We start from the raw sequence: 27,372 nt of genomic DNA, 5'->3' as shown, positions 1-27,372 counted from the left end.
TTAGTTACAGACAATGTAAACCCAGTGTATACTCTATTTTAATGATCTTAGTTACAGACAATGTAAACCCAGTGTATACGCTATTTTAATGATCTTAGTTACAGACAGTGTAAACCCAGTGTATACTCTAATTTAATGATCTCAGTTACAGACAATGTAAACCCAGTGTATACTCTATTTGAATGATCTTAGTTACAGACAGTGTAAACCCAGTGTTTACTCTATTTGAATGATCTTAGTTACAGACAATGTAAACCCAGTGTATACTCTATTTTCAGCTCAACATTTCTCTAATTTTCAACATCATGATACAAAAAAATCAACACAGTATTGAAGGTTGTACGATATTTCGAAAAAGCGATTATATGATTTTGATATTGAAAACTATAAAAACAAATACATAACATCATAATTAATGTTAAATCATCACCTAAAGAATGTATCTTTGAAATAGCTCCACACTATGATATATGTATATACGCACACACTTCAAGTTCAAGAATAAATGGTGTTATTTATATTGATATATGTTTAACCAGAACTGTTTCTCTTTTTTCTCATTAGAAACTATTCTCGTGGGAATTCCCAAATTACGGCACATATCACACTTGTCATTCGTACTGGCCTAGTAAAGCTCTTGCCAAAGCATATTCACTCTATCTTCTCTTTGGAATGTACTTAATACCATTAGTTATCATGACGTACTGTTACTCACGAATTATTTACGTATTATGGGTGAGTGCGAAGACATCACGACAGATGCAGGCTCGAACAGAAGAAAGGAACAATGGAAAACGTAGTCATGGCAACATCGTGCCCAGTATCGAGGTCAATGGTAATGTTGAAGGTGGTACCGGGCAATCCAATACAGCAACAGCAGGCTACATTGGTTTGGACAAAAAGAAGAAGCAACGTAAAAAATCAAGGAGTAGTGACGCTGAAAAGAATCGAAAACAGGTGAACAATCTTGATTTTCTGTGTTTTCACTTACTTCATTGTTTAGGGAGCGATCAGTTTTTTACGGCCGAGGGTGGGCCGGTGACTTCTTGTTCGTGTTGTACTTAAAAGTAGTGACACCTCCGCCCCCTGCGATTCATCCACAAAACAATCCAACTCCCCCCCCCCCTGACAAATAAAAAACACACTGACCCCCCCCCCCCACATCTATTTACAAGAAACATTCTTCTTGTTCTTGCAAAAGACACACTGGATTCTCACAGCACAATACAGCACACTGCATCTAGTTAATTTTACTTGTTACATTTACAGTAATTCTTAGTGTATCTGGTAAATTGCTATCCCAAATCCATTGCTTCACATGTATAAAGCTCTTTAGACAGGAATCCTATGAAAAGTAGGATTGTTCATGGACGTGCAAAATATTCATGGTTTAGTAACCAAAAGTTCTAGGATATCTCTTAGATTCACTATTACCATTATAGATTAATTCAGCTAATCATAAAATACAATATTAGAAATGGAGTTAATATAATTATAAACCTAGGGGTTTCAGTAAGTTTCAAAGTAGCGAGAGAACAGGAAAAAGTATGAGGAGAAGTGCACGCTACCACTATAGAGAAATGCAGTGGTCTGAGGTTTTTCGAAAGTCTAGAAAGGTTTGTGTGGCACTTCATAACTCCAACCAGATTTAAACTGAATGCCTTCTGTAAGGGTAGTCTTGCTATTTCATGATTTATGCAAGAAATTTAGCTCTACATCTGTGATTTTTTCAAGTCCCAGTGAAAGTTAGTTGTCAAAAACGTTGCTCAAATGCCAGGAAAGCTTGCCATCCTTGACTGCACTCAGCTTTCGTGATCCCCTACATACCCGGGATAAGCTTATGTACACCCATTTCCAAGGCAGATAATAATAGAAATTGAAACCTGCATAACATTGCTATTTCGCATCAGAAAGTTTACACACTTCATGGTATGCATCGTAACAGTTAAACAACTTTAATAAAACGATGACACAGACAGACACACACACAGACACACGCACACACACACACACACACACACACACAGACACACACACACACACACACACAGACTTTCACCCACTAATACATCTCTTCCTTATGGAAGAACAAACTAATATGTGCTATACAGGCTTTGGTGAAGCTTGGTGTGAGACAGGAAAATTCAAGGGAAAAAAGACAAACAATGGAAAATAAGAGAGGATACAGTAATTTACCTTGGAGGTAGAAGATACAATTAATACACCTCCATACATAGGGGTCTATTTAAATAAGGGAGCCTTTTTATTTACGTGGGGGGGGGGGGGGGGCTCGAGGGCCGGAGGAAATCACACATGGTCTGTTAAGAAAATATGACCCTCCCCCATTCTCCATTTGTAAAAAGTGACCCTCCCCTTTGTCCCATTTTTAAAACATGACCCTCCCCATGACAATTGCATATACTGAACGTTAATCAATATTCCCATTATTGGCAGTAGGGGGGTCATGCTGTTTTGAACATTGTGGATGGGGGGGGGTCATTGTGTTTTGGATTGTGATGGAATAAAAAAATCCCTTTCTACAATCATGGCATATAGCCTAGTCTAAAATGTGGTACATGTAAACAGTTGTTCTTGTTCCTGTTTCTTACATAAATTCTTTAATATTACTTAATGTAATAAGGATTCAAACATAACTATACATATACATATACATATACATGTATTACATATCTACCACACTAGTTACAGAACATGTCAAGTAAATGCTTGGCTGTTTCACAATTAGTGCTTCACTTTTATTGCACTTTGGGGCAAGGTGAACTTGAACGTTTCATAATGGTAATCTTCATTGATAGTTTATAAAAGAAGTTAATCTAAATTGTTCTACTCTTCACTATGAACTTGCCAGAAGGGATTAATACACTTTCTATTTTGGACACTACATGTTATTGACACTACAAAATCCAGTTTCTATTATACACTAGGTATGAACACCTAAAGTTCTCTCTATACATACAGTAGTAATGCCCCTATACCAATGTCACAGGCCCATTTTATGTGACATGGGAAACTCATTTAAAAAGTACATTTACGTTAGCTTTTCAAAGCTTGGAAATATTACCTCAAAGGCTATGAATAACCTAAACATTGCCTTACTAGAAACAAAAAACCTCCAAATCTGCCAGGGGAAACCCCCGAGGACTCCCTCACCCCCAGAGGTCTCTCGTACATTCAACCAACAATCAAATGCACCAACCTTTTAGTGTCATAATGATATTAAACTTTTCTTAAATATTTTCACCCTATTCTAATTTGAGATGATATAATAATAATAATAATAATAATAATAATAATAATAATAATAATATTGTCGTTTAAAGACGTGAAATGTTTGCCAAGGTAGTCTAAAATTGCCTTTAACTCCAAATCTCCCCTACCAATGATGATACTACCATTAGATGTGTTGACCTTTACTATAATAATGCCATTTAACCTTTTAAGAACGTATTTCAACCCTATGTAAGTTACAAAGAATAATTTCTGATACTTGATGGTGCTGTCTTGTAAATATTGGAGGTTATTGCTTGAAAGGGTTTGAATAGCCTAAAATTGGCTTTAAGAGTAAAAAACCTCCAGGGCCTCTAGGTTGAGACCCCCTAGGACCCCACATGAGCTGTACACATGCCAGTCTCAAGCTCTTCCTCCTATTTCTTACTGTCAAGATGCTATCAAACTATATTTCAAAAATATTTCAACCCTATGTAGTTGCTTTTTACATAATGTTGTTGTCTTGTAAAGCTTAAAAATTGATGTCTAAAAGTGCCTGAATAGTCTCAAAATTGACTTTTATGAGTAAAAATCCTCAAGGGCTTCTAGGTCGAGCCCCCCCCCCCCCTAGGACCCCCCCCCCCCCATGAGAGGTGTACATATTCCCATCTCAAGCTTTCCCCCTAACTTTCACTGTCAAGATGCCATTAAACTCTTTTTGGAATATATTTACCTTGTGTAGTCAATAATTATATGATAGTCCTATCCTGGGATCTTGTAAAGTATTTGCAAGACGGTCAAGCAGTCCACACTGAATCACGATCAAAAAAATACCTGTCATGTGAATATGGTATAGGGGGAGGGGTCATGTTTTAGAGTTAAGTGGTGGGGGATGCCAGCCTGTTTTTGTTTTACAGATGGGGGGGGGGGGGGGGTCAGTGACTTTTGTCGGCCCGATGGAATCCACCGACCGACCCCCCCCCCCCCCCCAGGCTGGAGAAATTGACCGGTCCCTAATTTTTATCTTTCTTATTAGGTCATTATTATGCTGATTGTGGTAGTGGCGCTGTTTATGATTTGTTGGGGTCCTGTTATCTGGTTAGTGGTCCTCCTACAGTTTGACTTTATTCCACAACGGAGTCCACTGCGTACATACTTGGGTATTGCTTTCAACCTGCTGTCTTATCTCAACAGCTGTATTAATCCCATCTGCTACGCTTTCATCTCACGTACGTTCAGAGAATGTTTCTACTGGTCTTGTCGTACCTGCTGCCGACGAGTAGGTCCCGATGATCGAAGTCTCATGTCTAGTTCAACAGCCTATAATACAAAGAGTACCATCACCTATACCTGCAAACGGAATTCGTCCGACGTCAGCACAGAGAACATGAGTAAATCCAATACAACTTATAGGAGTAATGTGATTCAGATGGCGACCTTTAAGCCCACACAGAATGATGAAGATTGCAATTTGTAACTTGAAAAAATAGTTGATATTTACTGTGAATATATGTTCCTACAGATCAAGTGGCCATTCTGTTCTTGAAATGCTATGAATGTTGTCTTGGGATATAAGACGCATATTTTGATTGGTTAGAAATCTATGGAACCATGACATCTACTGTTAGTGTTAACGAATGTTCTAAGACTGTATTTGGTACTTGTATATAAACAGCTTATTTATCTAACTGAATAGATGCTAGAACGTTGCAAGAATCCTAAACCCACAACGCCACCATGTGTGTGTGTGTGTGTGTGTGTCTGTCTGTCTGTCTGTGTGTCTGTGTGTGTCTGTGTCTGTCTGTGTGTCTGTGTGTGTCTGTGTCTGTGTCTGTATGTCTGTCTGTCTGTCTGTGTGTGTGTCTGTCTGTCTGTGTGTGTGTGTGTGTGTGTGTGTGTGTGTGTGTGTGTGTGTGTGTGTGTGTGAATATAAAGCAGGTACACAGAGTACCTACAAAGGCATTTTAAATATTGTATGAATTATATTAATATATATAGAAGCGATAGGTGAATAGACATTATTTCGAGATCAGACATTTTAATACATACCTTATCCTATGCCTTCTTTCTCATGCAGTCATATTGGTTAGTTTTATTAGGCTAAGACCACATTAACCATCACTTTATGATGAGTAGATATTTTTATGAGTGATGTTATAAACTTTCGAGCGAATTGTCGGACAATATTTCAGACACCAATTAACAGCACACTTAATGTCTTTGTCTTAGAAGCATGTCTTCGACGAAGATTTGTTTCTTTAAAGACGATCATCATACAATTTATTAAATATCTTTGTAATCGAGTAAATGAGTATATTGGATAAGAATGTGATTATGTCTTTGTACACATTTAGTTAAGTAATCTAAGTGAATGGTTATTACTTTTGATCGCATAATTATGGTGGCCTGCTGGTGAGACATAATAGTATGGCGTTTTGGAGTTCAATACAATGTAGTCTGGATGCCAACACGTGGTCTGTAACTAAACCACATGTGACTGCAGGTGTAAATCGTAACAATAACGTATAAGAACTAGACTATATACAATGAGACTGTTTAATGCACCACAAATCAATAAACGAAAAAGAGGCCATATTAACATCAGCTGTTTACATTTCAAAGAAAATGAAAGTAAACATGCTTGTCTATGCATCTTCAAATCTGGACTCATTCTTGGCAACGAGTTTCGTCTCTTAGATCTGGTCGAAGCAAATTCCCAAACGCCACCCAATTCTACTATCATTAACATGTACAACGTTTACATTTGACAATAAACAATATTCATCCTATCCTTACATGAACAAAGACAGCTTGGATTTCAAACTATCAAATGTCGTTGGAGTGTACTATAAGTAGTAAACATTTGTCAATTTCCTTCTAGACGAAATAATCCACATATTACATTGAACATATGTCATATACATTGAGCATGGTATGTGATATTTATTGATCATGGTATGTCAAATGCATAAACCATGATATGTCACGTGCATCAAACATAATATGTCAAATGCATCAGCCATAATGTCACGTGCATCAAGCATGATGTCACGTGTATCAGCCATATGTCACATGCATCAAACATGATATATCAAAATGAAATGCATCAAGCATGACATGTAACGTGCATTGAGCATTATATGTCAAATGCATTGAACATGATCATAACATACCAGAAATATCTAATATAAAACTTCACACACACATTGTAAATAATATATCAGAGACATTGGGCATGGTTTAAGGATGATTGACACATTGGGCGTGGTTTAAGGATGATTGACACATTGGGCGTGGTTTAAGGATGATTGACACATTGGGCATGGTTTAAGGATGATTGACACATTGGGCATGGTTTAAGGATGATTGACAAATTGGGCATGGTTTAAGGATGATTGACACATTGGACATGGTTTAAGGATGATTGACAAATTGGGCGTGGTTTAAGGATGATTGACAAATTGGGCATGGTTTAAGGATGATTGACACATTGGACATGGTTTAAGGATGATTGACACATTGGGCATGGTTTAAGGATGAATGACAAATTGGGCGTGGTTTAAGGATGATTGACACATTGGACATGGTTTAAGGATGATTGACAAATTGGGCGTGGTTTAAGGATAATTGACAAATTGGGCACGGTTTAAGGATGATTGACAAATTGGGCGTGGTTTAAGGATGATTGACAAATTGGGCATGGTTTAAGGATGATTGACACATTGGACATGGTTTAAGGATGATTGACACATTGGGCATGGTTTAAGGATGATTGACAAATTGGGCATGGTTTAAGGATGATTGACACATTGGGCATGGTTTAAGGATGATTGACAAATTGGGCATGGTTTAAGGATGATTGACAAATTGGGCATGGTTTAAGGATGATTGACAAATTGGGCATGGTTTAAGGATGATTGACAAATTGGGCGTGGTTTAAGGATGATTGACACATTGGGCATGGTTTAAGGATGATTGACACATTGGGCATGGTTTAAGGATGATTGACAAATTGGGCATGGTTTAAGGATGATTGACAAATTGGGCATGGTTTAAGGATGATTGACACATTGGACATGGTTTAAGGATGATTGACACATTGGGCATGGTTTAAGGATGATTGACAAATTGGGCGTGGTTTAAGGATGATTGACACATTGGACATGGTTTAAGGATGATTGACAAATTGGGCGTGGTTTAAGGATAATTGACAAATTGGGCATGGTTTAAGGATGATTGACAAATTGGGCGTGGTTTAAGGATGATTGACAAATTGGGCATGGTTTAAGGATGATTGACACATTGGACATGGTTTAAGGATGATTGGCACATTGGGCATGGTTTAAGGATGATTGACAAATTGGGCATGGTTTAAGGATGATTGACACATTGGACATGGTTTAAGGATGATTGACACATTGGGCATGGTTTAAGGATGATTGACAAATTGGGCATGGTTTAAGGATGATTGACAAATTGGGCATGGTTTAAGGATGATTGACACATTGGGCATGGTTTAAGGATGATTGACAAATTGGGCATGGTTTAAGGATGATTGACAAATTGGGCATGGTTTAAGGATGATTGACAAATTGGGCATGGTTTAAGGATGATTGACACATTGGACATGGTTTAAGGATGATTGACACATTGGACATGGTTTAAGGATGATTGACACATTGGGCATGGTTTAAGGATGATTGAAAAATTGGGCGTGGTTTAAGGATGATTGACAAATTGGGCATGGTTTAAGGATGATTGACAAATTGGGCATGGTTTAAGGATAATTGACAAATTGGGCATGGTTTAAGGATGATTGACAAATTGGGCATGGTTTAAGGATGATTGACACATTGGACATGGTTTAAGGATGATTGACACATTGGGCGTGGTTTAAGGATGAGTGACACATTGGACATGGTTTAAGGATGATTGACACATTGGGCATGGTTTAAGGATGATTGACACATTGGGCATGGTTTAAGGATGAGTGACACATTGGACATGGTTTAAGGATGATTGACACATTGGGCATGGTTTAAGGATGATTGACACATTGGGCATGGTTTACGGATGAGTGACACATTGGACATGGTTTAAGGATGATTGACACATTGGGCATGGTTTAAGGATGATTGACACATTGGGCGTGGTTTAAGGATGATTGACAAATTCTAGTTGTAGAAAGAACAGTGTTTATATTATTTCACTAACCGTTACCATATATATAAATTGAAAAAAAAGACATTGTAGATTCCTTGTATTGGTCATTAGGATTGGCAAACTACATTAAAAAATAAACAAAAAGAACACAGATATTAACTAACAATAGCTTTCAAAACATTTTGGGGAGAAATACATTGAAAAAAATCGATGAGCAAGATAAAAGGATACAAATTGAAGGAAGCATTGAAGAGTAGTGAAAAGAAACGGATAATTTGTTATTTACAATGTTTGAACTATCCTTGATATAACACTTTTAATGTATTGTTGCTGTGTTGTGTACAAAATATACATGTATATACACATAACACATCTTAATATCAATAGATATACAACAATATTTATAAACCCATCAATAATTTATTATCAATAATGATATTTATAAACCCATCAATAGTTTATTATCGATAATGATATTTATAAACCCATCAATAGCTTATTATTATCGATAATGATATTTATAAACCCATCAATAGTTTATTATTATCGATAATGATATTTATAAACCCATCAATAGTTTATTATTATCGATAATGATATTTATAAACCCATCAATAATTTATTATCAATAATGATATTTATAAACCCATCAATAATTTATTATCGATAATGATATTTATAAACCCATCAATAATTTATTATCAATAATGATATTTATTAACCCATCAATAGTTTATTATTAATAATGATATTTCTAAACCCATCAATATTTTATTATTAATAATGATATTTATAAACCCATCAATAGTTTATTATTAATAATGATATTTCTAAACCCATCAATAGTTTATTATTAATAATGATATTTCTAAACCCATCAATAGCTTATTATTAATAATGATATTTCTAAACCCATCAATAGTTTATTAATAATGATATTTCTAAACCCATCAATAATTTATTATTAATAATGATATTTCTAAACCCATCAATAGTTTATTATTAATAATGATATTTCTAAACCCATCAATAGTTTATTATTAATAATGATATTTCTAAACCCATCAATAGTTTATTATTAATAATGATATTTCTAAACCCATCAATAGTTTATTATTAATAATGATATTTATAAACCCATCCATAGTTTATTATTAATAATGATATTTATAAACCCATCAATAGTTTATTATTAATAATGATATTTATAAACCCATCAATAGTTTATTATTAATAATGATATTTCTAAACCCATCAATAGTTTATTATTAATACTGATATTTCTAAACCCATCAATAGTTTATTATTAATAATGATATTTCTAAACCCATCAATAGTTTATTATTAATAATGATATTTCTAAACCCATCAATAGTTTATTATTAATAATGATATTTCTAAACCCATCAATAGTTTATTATTAATAATGATATTTATAAACCCATCAATAGTTTATTATCAATAATGATATTTATAAACCCATCAATAGTTTATTATTAATAATGATATTTATAAACCCATCAATAGTTTATTATTAATAATGATATTTATAAACCCATCAATAGTTTATTATTAATAATGATATTTATAAACCCATCAATAGTTTATTATTAATAATGATATTTCTAAACCCATCAATAGTTTAATATTAATAATGATATTTCTAAACCCATCAATAGTTTATTATCGATAATGATATTTATAAACCCATCAATAGTTTATTATCGATAATGATATTTATAAACCCATCAATATTTTATTATCGATAATGATATTTATAAACCCATCAATATTTTATTATCAATAATGATATTTATAAACCCATCAATAGTTTATTTTCGATAATGATATTTATAAACCCATCAATAGTTTATTATTATCGATAATGATATTTATAAACCCATCAATAGTTTATTATTATCAATAATGATATTTATAAACCCATCAATAGTTTATTATCGATAATGATATTTATAAACCCATCAATAGTTTATTATTATCGATAATGATATTTATAAACCCATCAATAGTTTATTATTATCGATAATGATATTTATAAACCCATCAATAGTTTATTATTATCGATAATGATATTTATAAACCCATCAATAGTTTATTATTATCGATAATGATATTTATAAACCCATCAATAGTTTATTATCGATAATGATATTTATAAACCCATCAATAATTTATTATTAATAATGATATTTCTAAACCCATCAATAGTTTATTATCGATAATGATATTTATAAACCCATCAATAGTTTATTATTAATAATGATATTTCTAAACCCATCAATAGTTTATTATTAATAATGATATTTCTAAACCCATCAATAGTTTATTATTAATAATGATATTTCTAAACCCATCAATAGTTTATTAATAATGATATTTATAAACCCATCAATAATTTATTATTAATAATGATATTTCTAAACCCATCAATAGTTTATTATTAATAATGATATTTCTAAACCCATCAATAGTTTATTATTAATAATGATATTTATAAACCCATCAATAGTTTATTATTAATAATGATATTTATAAACCCATAAATAGTTTATTATTAATAATGATATTTCTAAACCCATCAATAGTTTATTATTAATACTGATATTTATAAACCCATCAATAGTTTATTATTAATAATGATATTTCTAAACCCATCAATAGTTTATTATTAATAATGATATTTCTAAACCCATCAATAGTTTATTATTAATAATGATATTTCTAAACCCATCAATAGTTTATTATTAATAATGATATTTCTAAACCCATCAATAGTTTATTATCAATAATGATATTTATAAACCCATCAATAGTTTATTATTAATAATGATATTTATAAACCCATCAATAGTTTATTATTAATAATGATATTTATAAACCCATCAATAGTTTATTATTAATAATGATATTTATAAACCCATCAATAGTTTATTATTAATAATATTTCTAAACCCATCAATAGTTTAATATTAATAATGATATTTCTAAACCCATCAATAGTTTATTATCGATAATGATATTTATAAACCCATCAATAGTTTATTATCGATAATGATATTTATAAACCCATCAATATTTTATTATCAATAATGATATTTATAAACCCATCAATAGTTTATAATCGATAATGATATTTATAAACCCATCAATAGTTTATTATCGATAATGATATTTATAAACCCATCAATAGTTTATTATCATCGATAATGATATTTATAAACCCATCAATAGTTTATTATTATCGATAATGATATTTATAAACCCATCAATAGTTTATTATCGATAATGATATTTATAAACCCATCAATATTTTATTATCAATAATGATATTTATAAACCCATCAATATTTTATTATCAATAATGATATTTATAAACCCATCAATAGTTTATAATCGATAATGATATTTATAAACCCATCAATAGTTTATTATTATCGATAATGATATTTATAAACCCATCAATAGTTTATTATCGATAATGATATTTATAAACCCATCAATAGTTTATTATCGATAATGATATTTATAAACCCATCAATAGTTTATTATCATCGATAATGATATTTATAAACCCATCAATAGTTTATTATCATCGATAATGATATTTATAAACCCATCAATAGTTTATTATCATCGATAATGATATTTATAAACCCATCAATAGTTTATTATTAATAATGATATTTATAAACCCATCAATAGTTTATTATTATTAATAATGATATTTATAAACCCATCAATAGTTTATTATCATCGATAATGATATTTATAAACCCATCAATAGTTTATTATCATCGATAATGATATTTATAAACCCATCAATAGTTTATTATCATCGATAATGATATTTATAAACCCATCAATAGTTTATTATCATCGATAATGATATTTATAAACCCATCAATAGTTTATTATTATCGATAATGATATTTATAAACCCATCAATAGTTTATTATTATCGATAATGATATTTATAAACCCATCAATATTTTATTATCGATAATGATATTTATAAACCCATCAATAGTTTATTATTAATAATGATATTTATAAACCCATCAATAGTTTATTATTATCGATAATGATATTTATAAACCCATCAATAGTTTATTATCGATAATGATATTTATAAACCCATCAATAGTTTATTATTATCGATAATTATATTTATAAACCCATCAATAGTTTATTATCGATAATGATATTTATAAACCCATCAATATTTTATTATTAATAATGATATTTATAAACCCATCAATAATTTATTATTAATAATGATATTTCTAAACCCATCAATAGTTTATTATCGATAATGATATTTATAAACCCATCAATAGTTTATTATTAATAATGATATTTATAAACCCATCAATAGTTTATTATCATCGATAATGATATTTATAAACCCATCAATAGTTTATTATCATCGATAATGATATTTATAAACCCATCAATAGTTTATTATCATCGATAATGATATTTATAAACCCATCAATAGTTTATTATCATCGATAATGATATTTATAAACCCATCAATAGTTTATTATCATCGATAATGATATTTATAAACCCATCAATAGTTTATTATTATCGATAATGATATTTATAAACCCATCAATAGTTTATTATTAATAATGATATTTATAAACCCATCAATAGTTTATTATTATCGATAATGATATTTATAAACCCATCAATAGTTTATTATCGATAATGATATTTATAAACCCATCAATAGTTTATTATCATCGATAATGATATTTATAAACCCATCAATAGTTTATTATCATCGATAATGATATTTATAAACCCATCAATAGTTTATTATCATCGATAATGATATTTATAAACCCATCAATAGTTTATTATTATCGATAATGATATTTATAAACCCATCAATAGTTTATTATTAATAATGATATTTTTAAACCCATCAATAGTTTATTATTATCGATAATTATATTTATAAACCCATCAATAGTTTATTATCGATAATGATATTTATAAACCCATCAATATTTTATTATTAATAATGATATTTATAAACCCATCAATAATTTATTATTAATAATGATATTTCTAAACCCATCAATAGTTTATTATCGATAATGATATTTATAAACCCATCAATAGTTTATTATTAATAATGATATTTCTAAACCCATCAATAGTTTATTATTAATAATGATATTTATAAACCCATCAATAGTTTATTATTATCAATAATGATATTTATAAACCCATCAATAGTTTATTATTATCAATAATGATATTTATAAACCCATCAATAATTTATTATCAATAATGATATTTATAAACCCATCAATAGTTTATTATTATCGATAATGATATTTATAAACCCATCAATAGTTTATTATTATCAATAATGATATTTATAAACCCATCAATAGTTTATTATTATCAATAATGATATTTATAAACCCATCAATAGTTTATTATTATCAATAATGATATTTATAAACCCATCAATAGTTTATTATCATCGATGTACAACCTAAGAACGGTACGTGGATGTCTCATATGTGGGACAAATATCTACTGATGTATGTATGTATGTATGTATGTATGTATGTATGTATGTATGTATGTATGTATGTGTGTATATGTATGTGTGTGTGGTTGTGTGTGTATGTGTGTGAGTGAGTGAGTGTATGTATGTATGTATGTATGTATGTATGTATGTATGTATGTATGTATGTATGTATGTATGTATGAATGCATGTATGTGTGTATGTATGTATGTATGTATGTATGTATGTATGTATGTATGTATGTATGTATGTATGTATGTATGTATGTATGTATGTATGTGTGTGTGGTTGTGTATGTATGTATGTATGTGTGTGTGTGTGTGTGTGTGGTTGTGATTGTGTGGTTGTGTGTGAGGGGGTGGGTGGGTGTGTATGCGTACATACATAAGTATATACTATTGGGTGTTGCGGGCGTGCATATTATATGTGTGGCGTGTAACCAATTCATCTTTAGATAAGGACGATGATATTTGATTAATCAAACGTATTCATGCGTGGTGTTTTGTAGATGTTGTGTGGGTAATTTTGGAAGTAAGACTTTGAAACCAGCTCAAGTTGTCAACATGTAAGCATGGGTGATTATTGGCTCCTAAATTCTTTGAATTCTGGGGTTTATGGATTATCCGCCCACTGAAGGGGATTACTGGATATGGCCCTTCTACTTTATGATATAGATAATTTACATGACTGTTTGTTTAGAAATATTACCAGTTACAGAATACAAATAGCAATATGTATTAACCAACTCTAACAGACTGCAATATCCCCCCCCCCCGGTATTATTAATGGTATACATCAGATGTCGAATATATTCAATGAAATTTGAGCAAGCAACATTATACATAAACTATGAATTAGAAGTCCATGGTGAAACTCACTGTTAAAGAAGTGAAGACATGTAGTGATATAGTTTACATTCAGTGGATAATATGTTATCTCATTTTGGAGGTCACTTCTTTTCACCAGTTATAACCCGTGCTCAGCCTTTTCACTTCTTTTCACAGATATAACGCGTGATCAGCCATTTCTAACGTCGTTTTCCAGTCGAAAGGGAAATAAAATTGCGGCCGTTCATAAGATTTCAAGTGACGTGGGTTTCTAATAGTTTAATAAAATGATAAATATATTTATACACATGACATCAGTTCGACAGAGCTTAGACATAACTGTAATTATGAATTCAAGGTAGATGATTGAGTTCATCTCCCTCCTCAGCCAGTTAATCCCCCTATTTGATTAATCTGATATAACTTCACAGCTTTTCACTCTTGGGATTTGATGCTTTGGGGAACTGTTTAATCCATCAAGATCAGCTTGTTGCGTCCATGCTACTCACAGTCAAGTACCATAATATATTATCTCAATCATTTCTTTTACCACAGGCCTCGTCGTAGGTGGCGCATCACAAATTCGAGCCTACGTATACTATTATGAAACCGTTGTCTTTCAACGTTAAATGTAACAAAATACGCACTTGAACAGTAGTTATATATAGAATTTCAACAACAACAACAACAACACCAACAACAACAACAACAGTAACAACAAACAATGAAATTATTTGTCTCAATTTCTTGAGCAATGTCTTAAATTTCGCTTTTTATGTTTGTGTTGTCCCCCCTTCTATAACAGCTACGATATGTTTATATGCGTGTGATTTTGCAAATAATCTTACTTGTTGTTCTGTTGTTTATTTGAGGTCATCTAGATTTGTATGTAGTAAACCGCACACTTTTGTGCTGGTCAATGATCGTTATCTGAACGATCACCATCATTGCAATTGTGATAAACATTGTTTACCCACAGGGATCGCCCAGGAACTAAATTATAAACAAACTAACTAACAAACAAACAAACAAACAAACAGACAGACAGACAGACAGACAGACAGACAGACAGACAGACAGACAGACAGACAGACAGACAGAGACACATTCAAATACGTAGACAAATAAAAAAAAATAAATAAATAAATAAAGAATGGGTAATAATATATTATATGTTTCTATATATAGTCATCCATACAAACCACACAATGGATTAGTATATATAGAAACATATAGTATTACCCATACATACGTTTGTTTATTTGTTTATCGGGTGTTTTTTATTTATGTTTACTTATATATTTGTTCATTTATTTATTTATTTATTTATTTATTTATTTATTTATTTATTTATTCATTTATTTATTTATTTATTTGTTCGTTCGTTTGTTTGTTTGTTTGTTTGTTTGTTTGTTTGTTTGTTTGTTTGTTTGTTTGTTTGTTTGTAACACAGTTCCTGGGCTCCATGTTGTTTACCAGAGCAGATCAAAAGCTCAATACTAAGTTAAACTATTTGTGCGTTCTAATAGAATTATTGATCTCTTTAACTCATTTGACCTGCCAAGTGAGACTTTCTATATGTTAACACAAATGTTGTTCCTTTGTCTTAATACGTACGTAGAAGAGTTGCCATATGTTATAGATATCAGTTGTATCGTCTTTGTACGTACATGTCGAACTCACAGTAGATATCAGATGTATCGTGTTTGTACGTACATGTCGAACTCACAGAAGATATCAGTTGTATCGTGTTTGTACGTACATGTCGAACTCACAGTAGATATCAGTTGTGTGACATATCGTCTTTGTACGTACATGTCGAACTCACATACAATTTGGCAACCCACAGACAAAACAAAGAATCGAATTGCGTAAATTAATAGATGTATGTATACATCAGACTCATTTTATTTAGCACGTTTATGTTTTCAAACTAAGGCAATATCTCACTTTTTTCAAACTATAGGTGACAGACTTAAAATCTCACGAATATCTATAGTTTTTCTAAAGTGTAGTGGTGTACAATGTGTATTTCCACCGGGCAATATATGTAAAGGCAAGTAAACTGGGTATATGATGAGATGAGCTTAGTCGTATAAGCCCTACTATAGTTATAACTAATATTAATAACAATTCTATATTTATATGTAAACTATTTTGGGTAGTTATATCAATATTTACATACTCAACTGTACACTCCTTTACAGTCAGTTTAAACCTTTCATGTAGATTTCATGTAGATTTCTAGCCGAGTAATGTACAAGTTGTAAAGTTGAGAGCGTGCACTAACTACCAAGATATTTTAATAGGTGGGTCGTATCATAGGATGTAACATTGTTGACACTATTCAAAATTGGATCAATAAAACACTGACATCAAAGTGGTAATTCTCTCTCTCTCTCTCTCTCTCTCTCTCTCTCTCTCTCTCTCTCTCTCTCTCTCTCTCTCTCTCTCTCTCTCTCTCTCTCTCTCTCTCTCTCTCTCTCTCTCTCTCTCTCTCTCTCTCTCTCGCTCGCTCGCTCGCTCGCTCGCTCGCTCGCTCTCTCTCTCTCTCTCTCTCTCTCTCTCTCTCTCTCTCTCTCTCTCTCTCTCTCTCTCTCTCTCTCTCTCTCTCTCTCTCTCTCTCTACCTCCCCCTACCTACCTACCTACCTACCTACCTACCAATCTATCTATCTATATCTATTTATCTATCTATCTATCTATGTTTATTCTGTCGGTCTATTTGTCTGTATGTGTGCATGTGTGTATATCGTGTGTGTGTGTATATATATATATATATATATATATATATATATATATATATATATATATATATATATATATATATATATATATATATATATATATATATATATATATATATATATATATATATATATATATATATATAGCATAGCATAGCATAGCATAGCATAGCATAGTATAGTAGAGTAGAGTACATAGAAAAGGTACAAATCGTACCATCCTATACATACTTGGGAATTATCTTTCAAAGTAGTGGTAGATTTAAACTAGCAATTGACAATTTAGTTATGAAAGCACTGTGTGCATTAGATGCACTGAGACAAACACTATCCTTATATAATTATACATTATCTCCAAAAACAGTTGTTCAGTCTTGTTCAGTCTTGTGTATGGTTTGGGAGCTTTTAACTTTGAACTATACAAATCAAAACAGTGTGAAGAACTTGATAATGAAGTTTTTATTAAACATTTGTTTAGTGATAAACACCCTTTTGAACAAATACATTCTAAATTTGCAAACAAGTGTTGGTGTACACAAAAGATCAAGTAATATTGCCTCAAAAGCTGAATTGGGAAGTTATCCAGTCATTATAGAAATCTGTAAGCAAATGTTAAATTATAAAAACAGATTAAGGAATGGAGAATGCAGTAACCTTGTATAATGTGCTTTCACCTCAGAAAAAGAAATGTCATGGTAACACATGGATACCCTTTGTCAATAAGTTGCATGAGATAACTGAACTTAATAGTGATGCTGATGTAACAAATCTTAGTAGTGAATATTGAAAAAACATGTATATCAATACAATTTGGATGCCAACGATTCAAAAACACTGACAACAGCAAATTACGTACCTATAGCAAATTTAAAATAAATTATGAATTTGAACCATATCTAGAACAAGTAAATATTGTTTGGCAAAGTATCAGCATAACTAAGCTCAGGATCTCAGCACATAATTTACCAATCGAAAGACTGCGATACCAAGGAATCCCCCGGATGAAAGACTATGTCATTTATGTAAAACTAAAGCTATTGGTGATGGAATCCATGTTATAATGGATTGTAGTAATCCATCTGTAACTGAAGCTAGAAACCAATTTCAAAGAACTGTTGAAATTTATTATCAAAGTTTCTCACTAATCACTAATAGCTTTGGAATATTTTCTAATTCATTATCATCTTTGTATTCAATACTGTAGTCTGGTGTTTTATCTATTATCTTTGTTCTTGTTGTTTTTGTATGTTTTTGACTATAGATAATGCATTTCTTACATTATTTAATGTCAAATAAAATATACTATACTATACTGTCTGACAAAATCGGTGAGTAACATTGAAACCTTGCTACAAAAATATTATTTAATGGGTTTGGTCAAAAGAAGCTAGGTGAACGATGGGTGTCATGTTAGAAGTTTATAAATTATAAATGATTGTGTCTATGTGATATGTACCACATGTTCTGGTGATTCTGTTATTTAGACTGCATGCATGTATGTGATATATACCACATTTACAACTGTATGTATGTCATATGTACCACATGTAATTTACAACTGCATGTATGTGATATGTACCACATTTACAACTGCATGTATGTGATATATACCACATTTACAACTGTATGTAAGTGATATTTACCACATTTAATTTACAACTGTATGTATGTGATATATACCACATTTACAACTGCATGTATGTGATATATACCACATTTACAACTGTATGTAAGTGATATTTACCACATTTACAACTGCATGTATGTGATATGTACCACATTTACAACTGCATGTATGTGATGTGTACCACATTTACAACTGTATGTATGTGATATATACCACATTTACAACTGCATGTATGTGATATATACCACATTTACAACTGTATGTATGTGATATGTACCACATTTACAACTGTATGTATGTGATGTGTACCACATTTACAACTGTATGTATGTGATATATACCACATTTACAACTGCATGTATGTGATATATACCACATTTACAACTGCATGTATGTGATATATACCACATTTACAACTGTATGTATGTGATATATACCACATTTACAACTGCATGTATGTGATATATACCACATTTACAACTGCATGTATGTGATATATACCACATTTACAACTGTATGTAAGTGATATTTACCACATTTACAACTGCATGTATGTGATATATACCACATTTACAACTGTATGTATGTGATATATACCACATTTACAACTGCATGTATGTGATGTGTACCACATTTACAACTGCATGTATGTGATATATACCACATTTACAACTGTATGTATGTGATATATACCACATTTACAACTGCATGTATGTGATATATACCACATTTACAACTGCATGTATGTGATATATACCACATTTACAACTGCATGTATGTGATATATACCACATTTACAACTGTATGTAAGTGATATTTACCACATTTACAACTGCATGTATGTGATATATACCACATTTACAACTGCATGTATGTGATATTTACCACATTTACAACTGCATGTATGTGATATGTACCACATTTACAACTGCATGTATGTGATGTGTACCACATTTACAACTGTATGTATGTGATATATACCACATTTACAACTGCATGTATGTGATATATACCACATTTACAACTGTATGTATGTGATATGTACCACATTTACAACTGTATGTATGTGATGTGTACCACATTTACAACTGTATGTATGTGATATATACCACATTTACAACTGCATGTATGTGATATATACCACATTTACAACTGCATGTATGTGATATATACCACATTTACAACTGTATGTATGTGATATATACCACATTTACAACTGCATGTATGTGATATATACCACATTTACAACTGCATGTATGTGATATATACCACATTTACAACTGTATGTAAGTGATATTTACCACATTTACAACTGCATGTATGTGATATATACCACATTTACAACTGTATGTATGTGATATATACCACATTTACAACTGCATGTATGTGATGTGTACCACATTTACAACTGCATGTATGTGATATATACCACATTTACAACTGTATGTATGTGATATATACCACATTTACAACTGCATGTATGTGATATATACCACATTTACAACTGCATGTATGTGATATATACCACATTTACAACTGCATGTATGTGATATATACCACATTTACAACTGTATGTAAGTGATATTTACCACATTTACAACTGCATGTATGTGATATATACCACATTTACAACTGCATGTATGTGATATTTACCACATTTACAACTGCATGTATGTGATATGTACCACATTTACAACTGCATGTATGTGATATGTACCACATTTACAACTGCATGTATGTGATATATACCACATTTACAACTGCATGTATGTGATATGTACCACATTTACAACTGTATGTATGTGATATATACCACATTTACAACTGCATGTATGTGATGTGTACCACATTTACAACTGCATGTATGTGATATATACCACATTTACAACTGTATGTAAGTGATATTTACCACATTTACAACTGCATGTATGTGATATTTACCACATTTACAACTGCATGTATGTGATATATACCACATTTACAACTGCATGTATGTGATATATACCACATTTACAACAGTATGTATGTCAGTTTCTTCGGCCGGGGGGGTGGATTTGTGGGGGAGGGGGGTCACCCTGTTTTTTAAATTGGCAGTAGGGGATCATTGTGTTTTGGATTGTGATGGAAGAAAAAAATCCTTTTCTACGATGGCATATAGCCTTGTCTGAAATGTGGTACATGTAATATTTGTTATTGTCCCTTGTTTCTTTTAAATCAATATTACTTATTAGTTCAAACATAACTATACATATACATATACATGTATTACCTAGCTACTACACTAGTTACAGAACATGTCGTGTAAATTCTTGGCTGTTTCACAATCAATGCTTCACTTACATTGCCCTTTGGGACAAAAGTGAACTTAAAGGTTTCGTAATGGTAACCTTCATAGATAGTTTATAAAAGAAGTTAATCTAAAATGTTCTACTCGTCAGTATGAACTTGCCAGAAGGGATTAATACATTTTCTATTTTGGACACTACATGTTATTGACACTACAAATCACCACATTTCATCAGATTCCAGTTTCTATTATACACTAGGTATGACAACCTAAAGTTCTCTAACATACCGGTGACTTTACTATACATGCAATATTAATGCCCCTATACCATTGTTACGGGCCCATTTTTATGTGACATGGGAAACTCATTTAAAACTTACATTTACGTTAGCTTGTCGAAGCTTGGGAATATTACCTCAAAGGCTACGAATAACCTAAACATTGCCTTAATAGAAGCAAAACAAACCTCCAGATCTGCCAGGGGGAAAACCCCTAGGACTCCCTCACCCCCAGCGGTCACTCATGCATTCAACCAACAATCAGATGCACCAACAACCTTTTTGTGTCTTAATGGTATTAAACCTTTTCTTAAATATTTTCGCCCTATTCTAATTTGAGATGATATTGTCTTTTAAAGATGTGAAATGTTTGCCAAGATAGTCTAAAATTGCCTCAAACTCCAAATCTCCCATACTACATGTATATAATGATGCCATTTAACTTTTTAAGAACATATTTCAACCCTATGTAAGTTATAAAGAATAGTTTCTGATACTTGATGGTGCTGTCTTGTAAAGCATGGATTAAGTTTAATATTGCTTGAAAGGGTCTGACTAGCCTAAATATTGGCTTCAAGAGTAAAAATCCTCCAGGGCTTCTAGAGGGAGACCCCTCGGACCCCCATATGAGGTGGACATATCCCAGTCTCAAGCTCTTCCCCTCTTACTGTCAAGATGCTATCAAACTATATTTCAAAAGTATTTCAACCCTAAGTAGTTGCTTTTTACATGTCTTGTAAAGCTTGGAAATTATTGTCTGAAAGTGTCTGAATAGTCTCAAAATTGGCTTCTAGGGGGACACCCCCTAGGATCCCCCATAAGATATATACATATTCCCTTATCAAGCTTTCCCCCTACCTTTCACTGTCAAGATGCTATTTACCCTGTGCAGTCAATAATTATTATTGTGATAGTGCTAACCCGGGATCTTATAAAGTAGATGCAAGTAGTCTACGCTGAGTCACGATAAAAAATACCTGTCATGTGAATATTATATATATATATGGGGGGGGGGGTCATCATGTTTTAGAATTAAGTGACAGGGGGGTCAGCCTGTTTTTGGTTTTACAGATGGGGAGGGGGGGTCAGTGACTTTTTGTCGGCCCGATTTAAGAATCCACCCCACCCACCCACCCCCACCCCGGGCTGGAGAAACTGACTGGTCCCTTACAACTTCGTGTATGCGATATGTACCACATTTTCTGCTATCTCTTTATCAAAACAAACCATAGCAGGTTCAACGTCAACAAACCATAGCAGGTTCAACGTCAACAGTAATAATACGAAACGCCATTTGGGTTTAAAGGATACTTCTTTTTAACTCCAGCTTTCTTTCTTACCTTTAACTGGGAATATTTGTCGGAAGCTATCAATTTAGCTGTCCGTTTTATGTACTATAATGGATAGCTTGCTAAGTTGACGGATATTAGCGCTGGCGTTTACTTACGGTATGTCATGCTTACTGAATAAAAATGAAGCCACTGATGAAAGGAAGCGGAAATCGGATGATATATGATATTATTTTAGCTGTCACATATTGTTCCTGAAGTGAATGAAGTACGAGGCAGGGATCGTCAATCGTTAGCTTGCCTTTCGTTCATTACTTTCCAACCTTGATATGGTTTTATCCTCGATAAGTAAATTGGTCACGTTCACACACTTTTTTAGATTCATAGCTAATGACATGTCAGAAACACAATCACTTTGGTTTTCCAAGAGTAGACAAAATTCAAAATAGAACATTTGTGACGGTAGATTAGTGTACGATAAAATATATACATACAATCTAATGTGGACAGTCACGGGGGAAAGAGTAATATGTGATTCATCAACCAAACCATGCATAATTTTGTGAGCCATTTTAGTGGCCAATTAGTGTACTTTCCTTTCTATTTGAAATTAAGGTAATATATGTACATGCTATACGTATTTGGGTCACAGATATGCACGTACGTGTAATGCAACAACAACAACAACAACAACATCATCATCATCAACAACAACAACAACAACAACAACAACAACAACAACAACAACAATAACAACGTTAACGTGACGAGATTTTCAAATTACTACAGGTACATATACCCATCATATGGTTGTTTTTTTGTCTGTGTGGAGATAGACGTTAGACAGAGAGGATTCTTCTTGAATAGTTAATGCCCTGAATGCCAAGAGAGTTTCAAATATTTAAGACTTTGATTTGAATAATTACATTGTAGACTCAGGCAAGATAAGATAAAGAATGATATATCTATCTCATCCCTAGAAATACAAAAAAAATACATCTTTTGCACGACGTAAGACATTAAAAGGTATATAGAGGACAAAGACAAGGGTACAAATACAATTGTATTGTATTGTATTGTATTGTATTGTATTGTATTGTATTGTATTGTATTGTATTGTATTGTATTGTATTGTATTGTATTGTATTGTATTGTATTGTATTGTATTGTATTGTATTGTATTGTATTGTATTGTATTGTATTGTATTGTATTGTATTGTAAAAAATGACTATAATAAAATGTATGATTTGTGCTAAAATAGAATCTAATGTTAAGAAATTGCGGTCACTCTTTAGATAAATCCATGTTTAAAAGTTTTAAAGTGGACGAGATAAAAGATTTCTCGCCGACATTCTTTCTCTCTAAGGCATCAATTATTATGGCAATCCGAGCAGGCTAAAAAAGAACCATTTGAATTTTTCAGAAGTTTTGAATGACAGACATCTTCCAATTTATTTCATGATTCTTTTAAATATGTTCACATTTTTAATATATGTCTGTCTTATGAATATATTATAACCCTTTTTCATATTTATTTTTATTTCTGAATCAGTTTCAGTTTTTAGGGGTGGCGGGACTTATTTTCAGAAGTAACCAGCACGTTTCAATATCCTTGAATTGAGGAGGTCAAAGCCGGGCCAGTTATGTACAACATGTCAATGCAGTGACTGGAAAGTACGCCCCCAGTGGTGAGAATATCATGATGCAATGTTAAATGTGAGAATACTTTGTATACAACTCCAGTAGACTGAAACTAGAATTTGAGACGTCGCTGTGGTTGCTTGAATATACAATGAAAAGTTTCGTTGGAATTGACTTTTTCATTCATACAGGTACCTAAATCCTCGAATCATGATTTCATTACCTCTCCACCTCCTCGTTAACTACTTTGACAAATTCATGTAGACATGGCCCTCTACGGCAAACAATGATCTGTTCCTTTGTTATTTTCACATTCAATGTCTAGCTACTATCCATACTTTTAACCAAGCTACTATAAATGCCATCATATCATCAGCAAACTTTACTATGCTTATCAAACGTTAATTTTATTAATTAATTAGTTTGTTGAGAATTATACAGAGTGGATGAAATTATTCAAACATTTAACTAGAGTTAACATTTCATTTGAACACATGATTCACACGTCATATGTAGGTTGAAATAAAACATCAATGGTATTTTACAGTAGCACAACTGTGTTTATCCACGTGCCAATTCACCCTTGTTGTTACCCATGCAATATGGTGTTGCTATGTGCAGTTTCTAAGTTGCTGTGTGACTTTGTCATTTAAAAAAAAAATTATTTATCTACTTGCCTTACTAGTAATAAACCTGTTTTGCCTTTACAATATACACCATCATCTGGATATTGCTATGGGTATGGTATTGTCACGGTTGCTATGCAAATAAGGGGCCATTTTTTTAAATGTTTAGGGAGCCTTCAGTACTTACATGGGGTAGGGGAGGTGAAATCAACCCCAGTCTGTGGCATGACATTTTATCTTCCCCCTAGTCTATTGTCCTAAAAAATGACCCTCCTTGATTTCCTCTCTCTAAAATAAGACCCTTCCGTGCAGTTGTTAGAACTCAGGATTAGTAGTCACACAGGAGGTCCTGGGTTCGAATCTCACGCAGACAGGGACTGTTTCAGTAGTAAAGATCTCACCACATTGATAGATTTTAAAACTAAGCATTTGTTATTTCCTTCTATGACCTTCAGCTCAGCCGATTAGATTCAACACAGGTATTAATACAACCACAGTGAGTTTGTGGTAGACTGTCGACAGTCGCTCGCGCCTTTTTTCCCTACGTTTTGTATACAATGAGGGCCCTCGATATCAGTTTGCGATTAGACTAGTGTTGCGCCGGATCGGAGTTTAGATAAAACGTAGGAAAAAAAGGCGCGAGCGACTGTCGACAGTCTAAGTTTGTGGTTGTATTAATTTAAAAACAATGCCCGTGTTTGAATCTAATTGGCCGATCTGAAAGTCACAACTTCCAAAGGCGAGATGAGCGCACCTCTTCAACCTCAGGACCGAGGTGAACATCTCTCCACCACATTATCCCCAATGTCTTGCCACACTGCCCCCCCCCCTTTACTGCTGTGAGACCAGCTCCTCTCCTCACACCACAACTAACAGTGAATTCACTGATGTGAGACCGGCTCCTCTCCTCACGCCACAACTAACAGTGAATTCACTGCTGTGAGGCCGGCTCCTCTCCTCACGCCACAACTAACACTGTAACAGTGAATTCATTGCTGTGAGACCGGCTCCTCTCATCACGCCACAACTAACAGTGAATTCACTGCTGTGAGACCGGCTACTCTCCTCACGCCACAACTAACAGTGAATTCATTGCTGTGAGACCGGCTCCTCTCCTCACGCCACAACTAACAGTGAATTCACTGCTATGAGACCGGCTCCTCTCCTCACGCCACAACTAACAGTGAATTCATTGCTGTGAGACCGGCTCCTCTCATCACGCCACAACTAACAGTGAATTCACTGCTGTGAGACCGGCTACTCTCCTCACGCCACAACTAACAGTGAATTAATTGCTGTGAGACCGGCTCCTCTCATCACGCCACAACTAACAGTGAATTCACTGCTGTGAGACCGGCTCCTCTCCTCACGCCACAACTAACAGTAAATTCATTGCTGTGAGACCGGCTCCTCTCATCACGCCACAACTAACAGTGAATTCACTGCTATGAGACCGGCTCTTCTCCTCACACCACAACTAAAAGTGAATTCACTGCTGTGAGACCGGCTACTCTCCTCACACCACAACTAACAGTGTCATGAACAATTCTTAATATCAATCGAAGGCATAGTCCCAAACAACAAACCCGAATGGTTTCTCTAGATACAAAACTTCATAATTTATTGACCAATTTGCCATTTGACATTGACCCCCCCCCCCCCCACATCTGTTGACAAGAAACATTCTTCTTGAAAAGACACTCTACATTCTCAAAGCACAACCCACCACACTGCATAGCTAATTTTACTTGTTACATTTACAGTAATTTTAAGTGCATCTGGTAAATTGCTATCCCAAATCCATTGCTTCACATGTATAAAGCTCTTTAGACAGGAACCCTATGAGAAGTATGATTGTCGGTTCATGGACATGCAAAATATTCATGGTTTAGTAACCAAACGTTCTAGGATATCTCTTAGATTCGATTGAGTGAACTATTACCATTATACATTAATTCAGCTAATTATAAAGTACAATATTAGAAATGGAGTTAATATAATTGTAAACCTAGGGGTTTCAGTAAGTTTCAAAGTAGGGAGAGAACTGGTAGAAGTGCACGCTACTCGCGTGTGCGCCCGCTATACA

General features: G+C 32.8%; 1 protein-coding gene across 1 annotated transcript in view; it reads left to right on the top strand.

The window, feature by feature from the left end:
• LOC144436457 (cholecystokinin receptor-like) overlaps nucleotides 1–4,705 on the top strand; it is a 45,497-nt gene extending 40,792 nt beyond the window's left edge. Inside the window, exons 3-4 of the mRNA XM_078125256.1 lie at nucleotides 565–957; nucleotides 4,265–4,705. Of these exons, the coding sequence (XP_077981382.1) occupies nucleotides 565–957; nucleotides 4,265–4,705 (834 nt within the window). The remainder of the gene's footprint in view (nucleotides 1–564; nucleotides 958–4,264) is intronic.
• Nucleotides 4,706–27,372: the final 22,667 nt, after the last annotated feature.

Source organism: Glandiceps talaboti, chromosome 6, assembly GCF_964340395.1.
Source record: "Glandiceps talaboti chromosome 6, keGlaTala1.1, whole genome shotgun sequence".
NCBI classification, from domain to species: Eukaryota; Metazoa; Hemichordata; class Enteropneusta; family Spengelidae; genus Glandiceps; species Glandiceps talaboti.
This window is presented reverse-complemented; position numbering and strand designations above follow the sequence as displayed.